The 13,398-nt window shown below is 41.8% G+C and overlaps 1 protein-coding gene across 1 annotated transcript in view; it reads left to right on the top strand.

Annotated features, from left to right (window-relative positions):
• The window catches only part of LOC107389855 (NALCN channel auxiliary factor 1), a 128,675-nt gene extending 117,504 nt beyond the window's left edge, over positions 1 to 11,171 (top strand). Inside the window, exons 2-3 of the mRNA XM_015966262.3 lie at positions 5,229 to 5,400; positions 6,668 to 11,171. Coding sequence (XP_015821748.1) covers positions 5,229 to 5,400; positions 6,668 to 6,969 — 474 coding nt within the window. The 3' untranslated portion in view covers positions 6,970 to 11,171. The remainder of the gene's footprint in view (positions 1 to 5,228; positions 5,401 to 6,667) is intronic.
• Positions 11,172 to 13,398: the final 2,227 nt, after the last annotated feature.

The raw sequence follows: 13,398 nt of genomic DNA, 5'->3' as shown, positions 1-13,398 counted from the left end.
ATAATTGGGTTACAGAGCACAGTGACTCCTAGAGACGGTTCCACAGCCTTCACTGGTCACAGTCCCACCCAGGCTGTGATAGGGAGAAAGAGTTACCATAGCAACAGCAGCATTCCACATTTCTTCTGATGGGAGTTTACACTTCAGCCTCACAGGCTTCAAGGGCACCAGATTCAGATAGCAAAAAATGTTTTGGGTACAGGCAGAGATAATTTCTCTCTGCCTTAGATTTCTGTTTGTCTTCAACCCCTCCAGGTCCAAAAATGGCATTATCAAACTATTCCAATCTGTGCTGATCTGTCAACTCTCTCCTTGATCAAATCCACCTTCTGGGTCAGAGCCTGAATCTCAGCCAAAGTTCCAAGCTTGCAACTCATCTCCACAATTATCTGAGTCTATGAGTTTACAGCACGGTGCATTCCATCCCTGAGCTCCGGGATTAAGCCAATATTCCTTGAAAGCTCGTTAATTTTCTGGTATGCCAGGTAACCGCTCAGGCCAAACAGCAGGGATCTCGACACCAACATGATTTCAGAATCCTCTACTGACAGTTGAGACAGGCAGATCAAGTTCCACTGTTTCCAGGAGTCCATGATATACCCAGCTGGCTCTGTCCCAGAGGGACATCCGGGAGTCCCTTCTCCCATTCTCATCGTTGAAAAGATTTAGTCAATCACATTGAAAAACCAACTGACCAGATCCATGTTTAATGATTTCCAGTTTCCAGAAAAATTGCAGAGAAGGGCAGTGCACAGGCATACAGACAGGACACAAGAGCCTTGGGAAGAGCAGGGAGGGAGATTTGGAAAAAAAGCGTCTGTAGTTTCCAAGAGCCGGAAGAAGAAATACTAATACTAGCTTATTGTAATCTGGCAAGCCGTCATGTGAATATATGATCTGGCCAGACCCAAAGACAAACCTGAGTTGTGAGGCAGAATATATTGGGCAACAAACAACGTGACATACTCACCACTACGAATTGAAAGTCAATGGGTCGCCTGTCAAAGAAGACCCAAATACATATTTTTATTTCTAAATAAAGGATTTAAGTACCTCTATCTGCAAAGTTGATGTCAAAGCCGTTTCAAAAGAACTGCCGCCACCGTAGCATTTTTGCTCAGTCGCCGTCACATCCCGCCCACCAAAACAACAGAGTGCTGTGATTGGCTAGACACAAAAATGCTTGGGCCGGCTGCAGTTCCAGTGGAGAGTGACTAGACTGATATGCATAGCAGAAGTTTTCTGCTTCTGCTACTGTCTGTCAGGATTTCTAGGGTAGGCTTATTGTGCTTATTAAGCAAAACAGGATGAAAGAAAAGAGCCAAAGAGCTCTTAAATGCGGTGAAGCACGGAGTGAATGCGATAGCAATCATCAAGACAGCTCACAAGACCCTGCATGTGTTACTGTACGGAGTGAGCTGCAGTTACAGGTGCTGGCCAGTAAATTAGAATATCATCAAAAGGTTGAAAATATTTCAGTAATTCCATTCAAAACGTGAAACTTGTACATTATATTCATGCAATGCACACAGACCAATGTATTTCCAATGTTCATTACATTTAAATTTGATATTCATAAGTGACAACTAATGAAAACTCCAAATTTGGTATCTCAAAAAATTAGAATATTCTGAAAAGGCTGAATATAGAAGACACCTGCTGCCACTCTAATCAGCTGATTTACTCAAAACACCTGCAAAGGCCTTTAAAAGGTCCCTCAGTCTTGTTTTGAAGGCACCACAATCATGGGGAAGACTTCTGACTTAACAGCTGTCCAAAAGACAATCATTGACACCTTGCACAAGGAGGGCAAGACACAAAAGGTGATTGCTAAAGAAGCTGGCTGTTCGCAGAGCTCTGTGTCCAAGCACATTAACAGACAGGCGAAGGGACGGAAAAAATGTGGTAGAAAAAAGTGTACAAGCTCTAGGGATAACCGCACCCTGCAGAGAATTGTGACGACAAACCCATTCAAAAATGTGGGGGAGATCCACAAAGAGTGGACTGCAGCTGGAGTCAGCGCTTCAAGAACCACCACGAGGAGACTCATGAAAGACATGGGATTCAGGTGTCGCATTCCGTGTGTCAAGCCACTCTTGAACATGAAACAGCGCAAGAAGCGTCTCGCCTGGGCCAAGGACAAAAAGGACTGGACTGATGCTGAGTGGTCCAAAGTTATGTTTTCTGATGAAAGCAAGTTCTGCATTTCCTTTGGAAATCAAGGACCCAGAGTCTGGAGGAAGAGCGGAGAAGCACAGAATCCACGTTGCATGAGGTCCAGTGTAAAGTTTCCACCGTCAGTGATGGTGTGGGGTGCCATGTCATCTGCCGGTGTTGGCCCACTCTGTTTCCTGAGGTCCAGGGTCAATGCAGCCGTCTACCAGGAAGTTTTAGAGCACTTCATGCTTCCTGCTGCTGACCAACTTTATGGGGATGCAGACTTCACCTTTCAACAGGACTTGGCACCTGCACACAGTGCCAAAACCACCAGCACCTGGTTCAAGAACCATGGTATCCCTGTCCTTGATTGGCCAGCAAACTCGCCTGACCTTAACCCCATAGAAAATCTATGGGGTATTGTGAAGCGGAGGATGCAATACGCTAGACCCAACAATGCAGAGGAGCTGAAGACGACTATCAGAGCAACCTGGGCTCTCATAACACCTGAGCAGTGCCACAGACTGATCGAGTCCATGCCACGCCGCATTACTGCAGTTATTGAGGCAAAAGGAGCCCCGACTAAGTATTGAGTGCTATACATGCACATTCTTTTCATGTTCATTCTTTTCAGTTGGCCAACATTAGAGAAACAAACATTTTTTCATTGGCCTTTAGAATATTCTAATTTTCTGAGATACCAGATTTGATGTTTTCATTGGTTGTCACCTATAAATATCAAAATTAAACGTAATAAACATCGGAAATACATTGGTCTGTGTGCATTGCATGAATATAATGTACAAGTTTCACGTTTTGAATGGAATTACTGAAATATTTTCAACCTTTTGATGATATTCTAATTTACTGGCCAGCACCTGTATTTGCTGCCTTTCCTGCTGCTTCATTAGCCTCCGTCAGCAGTTTAAACACAAGTTCAGATAAAACATTAAAGACAAACCTCTGACGGGGCATCTGGGGCCACTTTAATCCACAGAGCGGGCTATAGGGCCTTCCATCAATTACAACCGTATTAGCCTAATTGTAATGAAATAATCTAATTCAGAAGACAGCTGAGCCTTAACTCTGCAGATCAGCAACAGACAAGCAACACAGCAGCAGGGAGAGACAGGGAGCATGTTGTTACATTTTGTGTTAAGATACTTTCTGATAAAGCAGGCAGTTTGTTGCATCAATGAGATCTCAGGACGTTTCATCGCTAATTGATTGCCAAATGGTTCCCATCTAGAGCAAGTTTCTAGAGGGCTTTTAGGTGCGACAGCAAGCTTTATCTATCTAACACCGCTCCCACTCTTCTCTCTATTCACCTCTGTGCAAAATTCCTCATAAAATAAGAGTTTTATACGGAAGTAAATGTTTCTTTGTATGGATTTTCCAACACTAACTTTATCATTAGCCTCTTTTTTATTGATTAATATGTTTTTACAAGACAGTTGACTATTTGCTACAAGTGTGTCCTTTATTTTAACAAGGACACCTAGTTCTACATTTGTATTCATAGTATGATTTATTAGGGAGATGCTTTCCTTCAGCATACATTTTCTATAGGACACCTAACTATTTATAGACTGTTTATTGGACCATCTTGACCCTGATCTCTTAGCTAAAGGTGAGCTATAGGGAAAATAGTTCTGCCATTACAAAAATAATAATACAACTTATTTTATTTCTTTAGCTTTTGTTGTTTAAATTTAAGCTTGTTCTCATTTTTTAGAGTGATCTGCAAAACAATTTAAAGATGGAATTGGGATTTTGCTTCTCTAAAATGTGTGTTTGATCATTTTCTGTTTAATTTTGAAGAAAACATACATTTCATATAATAAAAGGGATACTTGGCAACTTTTTCATATTTATTCATCATTTTCTTGAGCCAGTTTGTGCTAAATTGACCCTTCACAGGGTTAATGAAAGGCCACCCAGCCCCTGTCAACACCTTTGTTCATAATATTGCAACTTCAGAGTTGCTGGTCCTCTCTGTTGGAACTTAGAAAGAAATGGAGCTGACATACCTGGTCCTGCAGTGTAGTTTCTGCACGTTTCTTGCATTATTTAATTCATGATAGCAGCTGATTTGTTTACTTTAGTGATAAACCACTAACCACTAACTTTAGTCTTACTTTAGTCAGTCAAACATTCCCAATCAACACACTTTTATCCTGGGCTACAGCAGATTTAGTTATGGCTCCACCATCTGCTTGTATAAGTTATTTTTTATCTTTATTGTATGAACTCTGGATGTTTTGGTTTCTGCATAATCAGAAAACATTTGCTGTAAAATTTTATAAATCTTTTAATAAGAAAAGTAAATGTATAGGAAGTCAAAACGTGGGAGTATAATTTGATAGAAACAAATAAAACAACAAAAGAATAAATGTGTCATTTAAGAAAACTGTTTAACAAAACATCAGTTCAGAAAACAGTTCAAATCTTTTGATTTTTTGATGTTTTTCTTCTTGATAATTGTTTTGATTTTTGGATAAAATGTTTTGTGTTGTTTTGTAGTGGAACATTAGAGTATTTTTTAATATATTTGCTTTATTATTGTAGAGATTTTGGTTTTCTTGAATGATTTTTTTATTTAACATCAGCGTTTCATGACTTTTCAGTCATCCTATCTTGTGAATTGTTGCTTTGTGTGTGTTACACCTCAGGACCACCACTGGTCCCTTCATAATGACGGATCTGAAATCGGTGCGGTGGCAGAACACGGCGATATTGTGTTGGAAAAAGGATGTTGTTTATTATGCTGTATTGACTGAAAAAGTGATGACTGACCTGCAACAAGCATATTCATTAAACAGTGGATATTAGGATCAACAGGATATCTGCACTGTCCTGTGTGAATCAATAGCTGTGGAGGTCATGGTGTGTGTGTGTGTGTGTGTGTGTGTGTGTGTGTGTGTGTGTGTGTGTGTGTGTGTGTGTGTGTGTGTGTGTGTGTGTGTGTGTGTGTGTGTGCGTGCGTGCGTGCGTGCATGCGTGCCTGTGTGTGTGCAGAAACAACTTTCCCATACTCATCCATATCTTCTCACCCCTCTGTCTCCACCTAGATGGTGTATAAGCCCTGGCTGTGTTCTCAGTACTTCCAGACCACCCAGATGCACTGCAGCAAGCGAATCCCCTGTGGCCAGTACTGCCTGGAGGTACAGCAGCGGTGTCCCTTTGTCCTGCCCGACAATGATGATCTCATTCACGGAGGCAGCCCCAGTTTTATATGCACAGGTGCAGATTAAGCATGATGCATTTTATACAATCTCATTTTTGTGTTTGTTTGTTTGTTCTCATGGCTACTGTTGTGAAACATTATCATAAGTGCAGAACACACGGCTTGAAGGCTTCACTTCAGAGTCCACGAGCAAGCAAGTGCTTTGTTGGCTGAGGGATAAAAGAACATTACTTTTCCCAAATCCTGGGCTTCAGAGCTATGAGTAACAGTCTTCTTCTAACCCCACACCTCTCGGCCTGGTTTTTACTGAGTCACCTGCAGTCAGCTTGGGGAACTTTAATGAGTAAGCACATAATCTCTGGGCTAAGAGGTTGATGAGAAAGGCAGTAATGCTTCAGTGGGACTCTTAACCTTTGACAGAAACTTCTCTGAGTTTACAGTAACAGGTTGTGCTTGTTCAGACTGACGAGGCTAATAAAGTCTCAGCATAACTTCAAATCACTCATAGATCCACACGTCAGCTGCAAAGTGAAGCACAATTGAATTAGATTTAATTTAATTTAAGTTTATTTTGATTATTTTTTTACGTAGATTTTTTTAATCACATGATTTGTTTATTTGGGTGGCGATACAATCTACCTTAATTGTCTTTTATTAAGGGTTAGGGTTAGGGTTAGTCAAAACTGGAATTTTTAACTTTGCTGATGAAAACTGAGCAACTTCCAACCAAAACCACACATGCAGACAAACATCCAACAATTTGAGGATTAATAACATGATTACTCAAATTCCAGTGATCTCTTTGGTCAATTAGATGGAAGGCCTTTGGTTTTTATGTTAGTGCTGCCATCTAGCGCCCATGTTGAGGACTACTTTCCAATTCCATCAGTGGCAAAAAGAGCTTTTATATTTGTTTTAGGTTAGGTATGGCACATTTTTTGTAAACGTATGTAAGTTCAACTAATTATTCAAAATGGCAGCAGTCATTATTTTATTATCAGCTTGTGTCTCTTAATTGTAGCCATCTGCTGATTTTTTATAAAAGAAAAAAACTTTTAAGATTTGTACTTTATTTACTTATCATTAAGTCATTTGGCTTGACAAATGTAATATTTAACACCAATAAATCAGATAATAAATATAATCTTTCCCACTAAAATACAAAAATAAATTCTACAATAAACAATACAGGATGAAAGAGAAAGAAAGGCCTAAATAAGCCTCATGGTGTCTTACACTATAACAACAACAAAAATTGCTATTTTTATTAATGCTCCATTGTGTCTCCATACTCCTCAACTACCCCACCCTGAATGTGTCCAGGGCTGCTAGAGGACTATCCTTCAGGTGCAGACCCAGACGCAGAGTGCTGCGACGTGCGGTGGGACTTGAAAGTGGACAACAGTTCCAGGGGGACCCTAAAAAGAACTCACCCTCCGTGCCAGCATCGGACCTCCCTAAGCTCCTCGGCAGCCTGCAGACTGTGTAACAGCCGGCTCAAACTCTGCCTGCTGGTCCTCATGCTCCTACACACTGTTGCCAGCCTCACTGCATCCCACAATGCAACGGGACTGGGCCTCCCCAACATCGCGCCACTGGAGGACAGCCCTGCCAACGAGGAGTGACAGAGCTGCCAGGCGGGTGCGGGGTTGTAGGGAAGGGGGATTCCCTCACCATGGCAACCAGTGTGGAAAAATACAGCTACGGTTGTACAAATAGCTGGAGCTGTGGGCCTGCAGAGGTTCAGCAACAAAAAGAGGAAATGTGGGATGCTTTGAGATGATAGACGCTTCAGTCAATCAAAACAAAGAAGTAACTTAGCAGATTTCCACACACTAAGGGGTTTAAATAGTCCCTTTGTTAGGAAATGGGGACAATGCCACAGCCTTTGTTGAGTGGGAAGGTCAGCTTCCTTGTGCTGACTTTCTCTAACTTTGCTTTTGTACACTGTGTTCCAATTATTGGTTTCTGTTGCACTGGCAGACTATGGAAAAACACAATCATTTTCTCTTTCTAATGTCCATTATTTGTCTTTGTTTCTGGGTCCTCCGTACAGGAACAAAATGCGTCCTTGAAATAAGACAGAAAATGTGAAAAAAATTATTAGCTGCAAACGTGCGTGTGTTTACAGATGTGTTAGTCTGTGAGAGAATGAGTGCATGTCCTAAAAATCTACCTAAAAGCTGGAGCAGCTAATGGTTTTACAGAGAGCCCCACAGATTTACTCGACTTCACTGCGTCGGTTCGTTGGCTCGATCCGATTGGAGTTTCACTGGGTTTCAATGTGGTTCTGATGCCCCTGACCTGTAACACTCACGTGCATTACCTTATGTATTCATCTTTTAGATAAAACTCAGTAGTATCAGTAAAAAGGAAACACTTGGCTCAGGAAGTTTTTCTTCAGTGTTGCCAAAGTCTGATATATTTTTTTTATCTTATTCTACCCTCTGAGTTCATTGTGTTAAAATGTGACATCAATAAAGAAAAACTAAAAATAAAATTAGCAAGACTGCTTTCATTGTCATTTTGGCTCAATAAATAAAGCTAATGAAACATGTTATGAAACAATAAGAAAAAATAAGTAATAAGCCAGAAAAAACGGTGGAAGGCTCTGTTGAACACACAAACACAACTAACCTGGTATAAATAAGTGTTTGAACAACCTAAATTACATCAATTCAGATTAGTGGAAAGCAGACTGATGCGCTAACGGCTAGTCCTAAAGTAGATTACTGCCAATAAAATAAAAATTGTCACACAAGCTCAGTTTACGAAGCTTTGTTCTGTCATCTGTTTCAAATGACAGGATATCAATGCTTCATTTCAAAGGAAACCAGCATCATAGCTAGCTTTTTGTGGAATTTCCAGTTTATTTTGATTGGAATTTTATGACTTTTCTATAAAAATACATATATAATGTAAAACAGACAGGGTTCAAATGAAATTAATTAATATAACAATTGTTTTTGGCCTCACAACTTTAAATTTAATATTTATTTAAGGAAGTACAGAAAATCAATCAGCATGAGGAGTTTTGGCCACAAAGTTAAGCAAAGTACACCAGTAGTGGTTCAGTAGTGCAAAAAAGAAAATGAAAAAGGAATTTTAACTTTGCAACATTTTATTGAAACACAGGAAAATGATTATTTTAATGAATTTGCAATATTAATAGTCTTTAATTCCCATGCAGGTTGACATGGGAAGAAACAAACCTTTTTATTCCCATCCTTGGTCCAACCTTCTAACATAAGAACCACATCTAATCCCAACCACCTCCTGTTACATGCATACCATGTAGTATATTTTCTCCTTCAAACATCATTATGGTATTCCATTATGTAAAGGGCTTAATACAATTTACAGAACAACATAGTCACCCACAAAGCAAGACGCTCCGAGCTTCTTGCAGCAAAGAGGATAATATTGCTTTCTATATTTTTTCACTGTTTTAGTATTTTTCAGAACCCACAACTTCAGTATAAATTATTTAAATTAGTTTTATTTGGAAATCAGGAGCAGAAACAAATGTAGAGAAAGAAGGATGTTAGCCTGAGTCAGCTAGATAAATATGAAGTTGCTGATTAGTGACAAGAAAGGAATGGTGCCACCTCAAGGGCTGACCCCCCCCCCCCTTATTATTATTATTTTTTGTTTCTTATTTTACTCTGTGTGTTATTATTATTATTGTTTTTGTTATTATTATTATTATTATCGAGTTTGTGAGATCAGGTATCGACACAATGGGATGTCCAATCCATCATCTGATGTCAGAAATCATTATAGCATAGCCGAATGGATCCTGATTCTTATTATGTATTCACAAATATGTCATATTGGCCCATTTTTTCATTAGCTGTTTAGGAATTGTCCTTACAATAAAATTATTTAATAAAACTGAAAGACTCCATTCACCCAAAGCTGTCTTAGATTCATGTCTCCAGTAAAAGGAAGTTGCTGCTATACCAATGGCCACCAGTAGAATGACACATGTTTATTTTTCATATCAGTGCTGTTGCTAGAGGCATGAAGGGTCAGAGTTACATAAATCAGACATGGTTGAGCTCCAGGAGGGAAATTACAAACCCACTGGGTAAAAGGGTGCTGGTGTGTGTGTGTGTGTGTGTGTGTGTGTGTGTGTGTGTGTGTGTGTGTGTGTGTGTGTGTGTGTGTGTGTGTGTGTGTGTGTGTGTGTGTGTGTGTGTGTGTGTGTGTGTGTGTGTGTGTGTGTGTGTGTGTGTGTGTGTGTGTTGCTAACCACTGTTTGTTCTCCAGCCTTAAGTTTAGCTGTGTTGACTTGACCTTGAGGCTGTAGAACAGATGTTGCCAGCAGATGTTACTCAAAATTCCTTCTTCTGTTTACCTGACCCAAACTGCCTGGAAATAGTTTATGTACATCAAATCTCAACAAAGGAAAACGAAAATAAAACAAATAGTGGTAAAAGTGCAAGTACACGGCTAGTTTGTGGAAATGTTACACCTACTAATGCATTGGCTGCATCTCATGTTTATTTCACAAATCATCACAAATCTTATGTAGGTTGGCTTTTATGTATGGGGAAAATGTAGAGCAACAGCGTTTAGTAACTAGAGGGAATTTACCACGCCCCCTAGTGGCCAGCTGCTATAAATGTGTTATCACCCCCACATGAATGAATGTAGGCTGATTAAAATAAAAACACACCTCAGATCATTTCTAATCCCTGTAACTAATTCTGACTCTGCTGCCATTTGATCAAATTAATTTACTAAAGTCTTAATTGATTTACTTTTAAGCTGTGCAAAACTGAATAACTTGGTTTGTATCCTTATTTTAGGATTATTATTATTATTATTATTATTATTATTATTATTATTATTATTATTGTTATTATCATTATTATTATTTCTCTCACCTCTATAAATGATGTTTCATTAAGAGGGTAATGTGAGGGAAACTGTAGATTCTATCTGCAGCCCTGACTGAGGTTTTGTAGCTGTTTTAGGGTCTGTTACACAGTAAATTACAGAAAACTATATTTGTGTTCATGTTCATGAACTTTTAAATGCCTCTTGTCCCCTGCTCCTGTCCAACACCTCAAATGTCCACCAGTACCTGCTTTCACTTCCTCTGGCTTTACATTTGATCTGTTCTCTATCCTGTGGATCTATGCAGAAGCCCATTCCTTTTTGTTTTGGTTGGAAATACATTCCTTATTATGCTGAATAATGTCCCTACTTTAATCATTTGAGTTGATCTAAAGCTGTTGATTTCTTCCTGTTTTTCTTCTTCTCCTGAATTATTTTGAGCATCTGGAATCACTGATGTGTCGAGACAGAGTGGTGAAGTTTAACCAATAGATCTGTCCTCAGCTTTACAACCTTATTGTTAAAGGTTGTGATTGTGTGTGTATGTGTGTGTGTGTGTGTGTGTGTGTGTGTGTGTGTGTGTGTGTGTGTGTGTGTGTGTGTGTGTGTGTGTGTGTGTGTGTGTGTGTGTGTGTGTGCGTGTGTGTGCGTGCGTGCGTGCGTGCGTGCATGCGTGTATGTGTGTGTGTGTGTGTGTGTGTGTTTGTGTGTTTGTGTGAAGAAAACAGGTTTTATTATGGACATGGTTCAAACGCTTATAGAAGTACCATTGCGATTATGGTTATTATTACTATTATACTACCAGTATATTGTAATATTATAGATGCTTTAGTTGAAGTAACTTCTTTCATTTTTTTACAAAGCACTTTGATGAAATTATTTATAAAAAAAAAAGAGTCTCACAAGTCATGATCTTTTGGAAAAGTATGAAAACTACTGCTACAATGAGTAAAAATTGTGTTGAAGAAAATAAATACAAACATAAAATAATGTGCTTCTTTCATGTTTGAGGTTGTGCATGTTGTGTGTGTGTGTGTGTGTGTGTGTGTGTGTGTGTGTGTGTGTGTGTGTGTGTGTGTGTGTGTGTGTGTGTGTGTGTGTGTGTGTGTGTGTGTGGTGATGAAAAGAAATTACAGCTTTGGGGCCACACCTGCTGCAACAGGGCTCAGAGCCTGGAGCCTCCACTTGCAGCAGAGCGCGAGGGAGATTTCCATAACAGAACTTTAGGTTACTGTCGTAACCCCGGTTCTCTGAGTAACATGAGTGAGATGTCTCACTATGGGATACGCCCCTCCGCGTATTCCTCAGAAGCACTTATCTCAATACGCCAATCCTGATTGGCCAGTGACCGTGACGTACGCGTCCCCGCTACTATAAGTAGCAAGCGTCCCAATGCACGCACTATTCAAGATAAACACCTCTTCTCGCTTCGCCCAGCAAGAAGGGTTGTCTGGTGAGACATCTCACTCATGTTACTCAGAGAACCGGGGTTACGACAGCAACCTAAAGTTCTCTTTCTTAACATTCGTTTTGATGTCTCACTATGGGATATGGAGACTCCCGTATTGCCAGACAGCTTATCCAGCGATCACCAACCTACAGGGATACGTCTTGGCCCGCCAAAGACCCCACACTCAGAATCGTGTGAGTCATTGCAGGTGTAACGTGAGGAAATATGGGTTTTCTGACCGAAACATCAAGCTTATAGAAGTGTGTAAATGCAAGTGGAGAAGCCCAACTTGCTGCAGCACAAATCTCCTGGATTGACAGCCCCCGAAAAAGGGCCCAAGAAGCAGACAGGCCCCTAGTAGAATGGGCCCTGAGCCCTACAGGTGCCTGAATGCCCTGACAGGAGTAAGCCATAGAAATAACCTCCACAATCCAGTGGGAAAGCCACTGCTTTGTGACGGGTTTCCCCTTACGAGGCCCACCCCATGACACAAAAAGCTGGTCCCCCCTGCGAAGGTTCTCTGTCCGATTCACATACTCCTTGAGCGCGCGAATCGGACACAGCTTGTGCCACCGCTCCTCCTCAGGAGAGGAGAAGGGTGGTGGGTAGAAAGCTGTGAGGATAATAGGAGAAAAGGAGCCCACTACCTTAGGCACAAAGGCAGGGTTGGGCTTCAAGGACACCTTCATGTCACCTGGTGCAAACTGGGTGCAGGATGGGTGCACAGAGAGAGCCTGTAAGTCACTAACTCACTTTGCAGATACCAAAGCCAGGAGTAGCACCACCTTAAGAGACAGGATCTTAAGGTCCAGGCTGTCCATAGGTTCAAATGGAGGCCCGGAGAGGGCCGACAGCACCAAGGACAGATCCCATGAGGGCACCAGGGGTCGAGACACAGGGAGAAGCCTGCGCGCGCCCCTCATGAAGCTACACACCAGGGGGTGTTGACCTGCCAATTTCTTCTCAAAACCCAAGTGTCGGGCAGAAATGGCTGCTAGTTACACTTTAATGGTGGAGAAAGCCTTCTTCCCATCCAACAAGTCTTGCAGGAAAGACAGAATGACGTTCACCGAGCATTGGAAGGGTGAGACCTCCCTGCCCTGACACCAGGCTTCAAACACCCTCCATTTACAGTCATATAGGGATCTAGTGGAGGGGGTCCTAGCATTCTGAATGGTTCAAATGACTGCCTGGGGCAGCTCTGCTGACACTAGCCCGCACCCCTCAGGGGTCAGGCCCACAGGGCCAGCCGTTCTGGATGAGGGTGGAAGATCGAGCCTCCCGCTTGGGACACCAGGTCCCTGCGAAGCGGCAATTTCCAAGGTTGGCCCTCCAGGAGCTGGAAAATGTCCGCCACCCAATGCATGGCTGGCCAGTATGGGGCCACCAGAATGAGAGTGTGGCGCTGGGTTCGTACCCTCAGCAAGGTGGGTGGTATCAGGGCCACTGGGGGAAAAGCATAAAGCAGTCCCCGTGGCCAGTCGTGCGCCAGCGCGTCCACGCCGAGTGGAGCGTCTCGGTCACGCAGGGAGAAGAACAGTGGACACTGAGCATTCTCCTTGGAGGCAAAAAGATCCACTACGGCTGTGGCGAACCGGATCCAAGTCTGTTCCAACACTGCTGGATGCAGGCTCCAATCCCCGTACAGGGGTGTCCTTCTGGACAACAGATCCGCCCCCCGATTCAGAACACCCGGGACGTGGGTGGCTCTGATTGAGAGGAGATGCCTGCTGCACCATAGGATCAGTCTGCGTGCCAG

The sequence above is a fragment of the Nothobranchius furzeri genome, chromosome 14 (assembly GCF_043380555.1).
Source record: "Nothobranchius furzeri strain GRZ-AD chromosome 14, NfurGRZ-RIMD1, whole genome shotgun sequence".
In the NCBI taxonomy this organism is placed as follows: Eukaryota; Metazoa; Chordata; class Actinopteri; order Cyprinodontiformes; family Nothobranchiidae; genus Nothobranchius; species Nothobranchius furzeri.
Note: the sequence above shows the minus strand (reverse complement) of the source record. Positions and strands in the feature narration are given on the sequence as shown.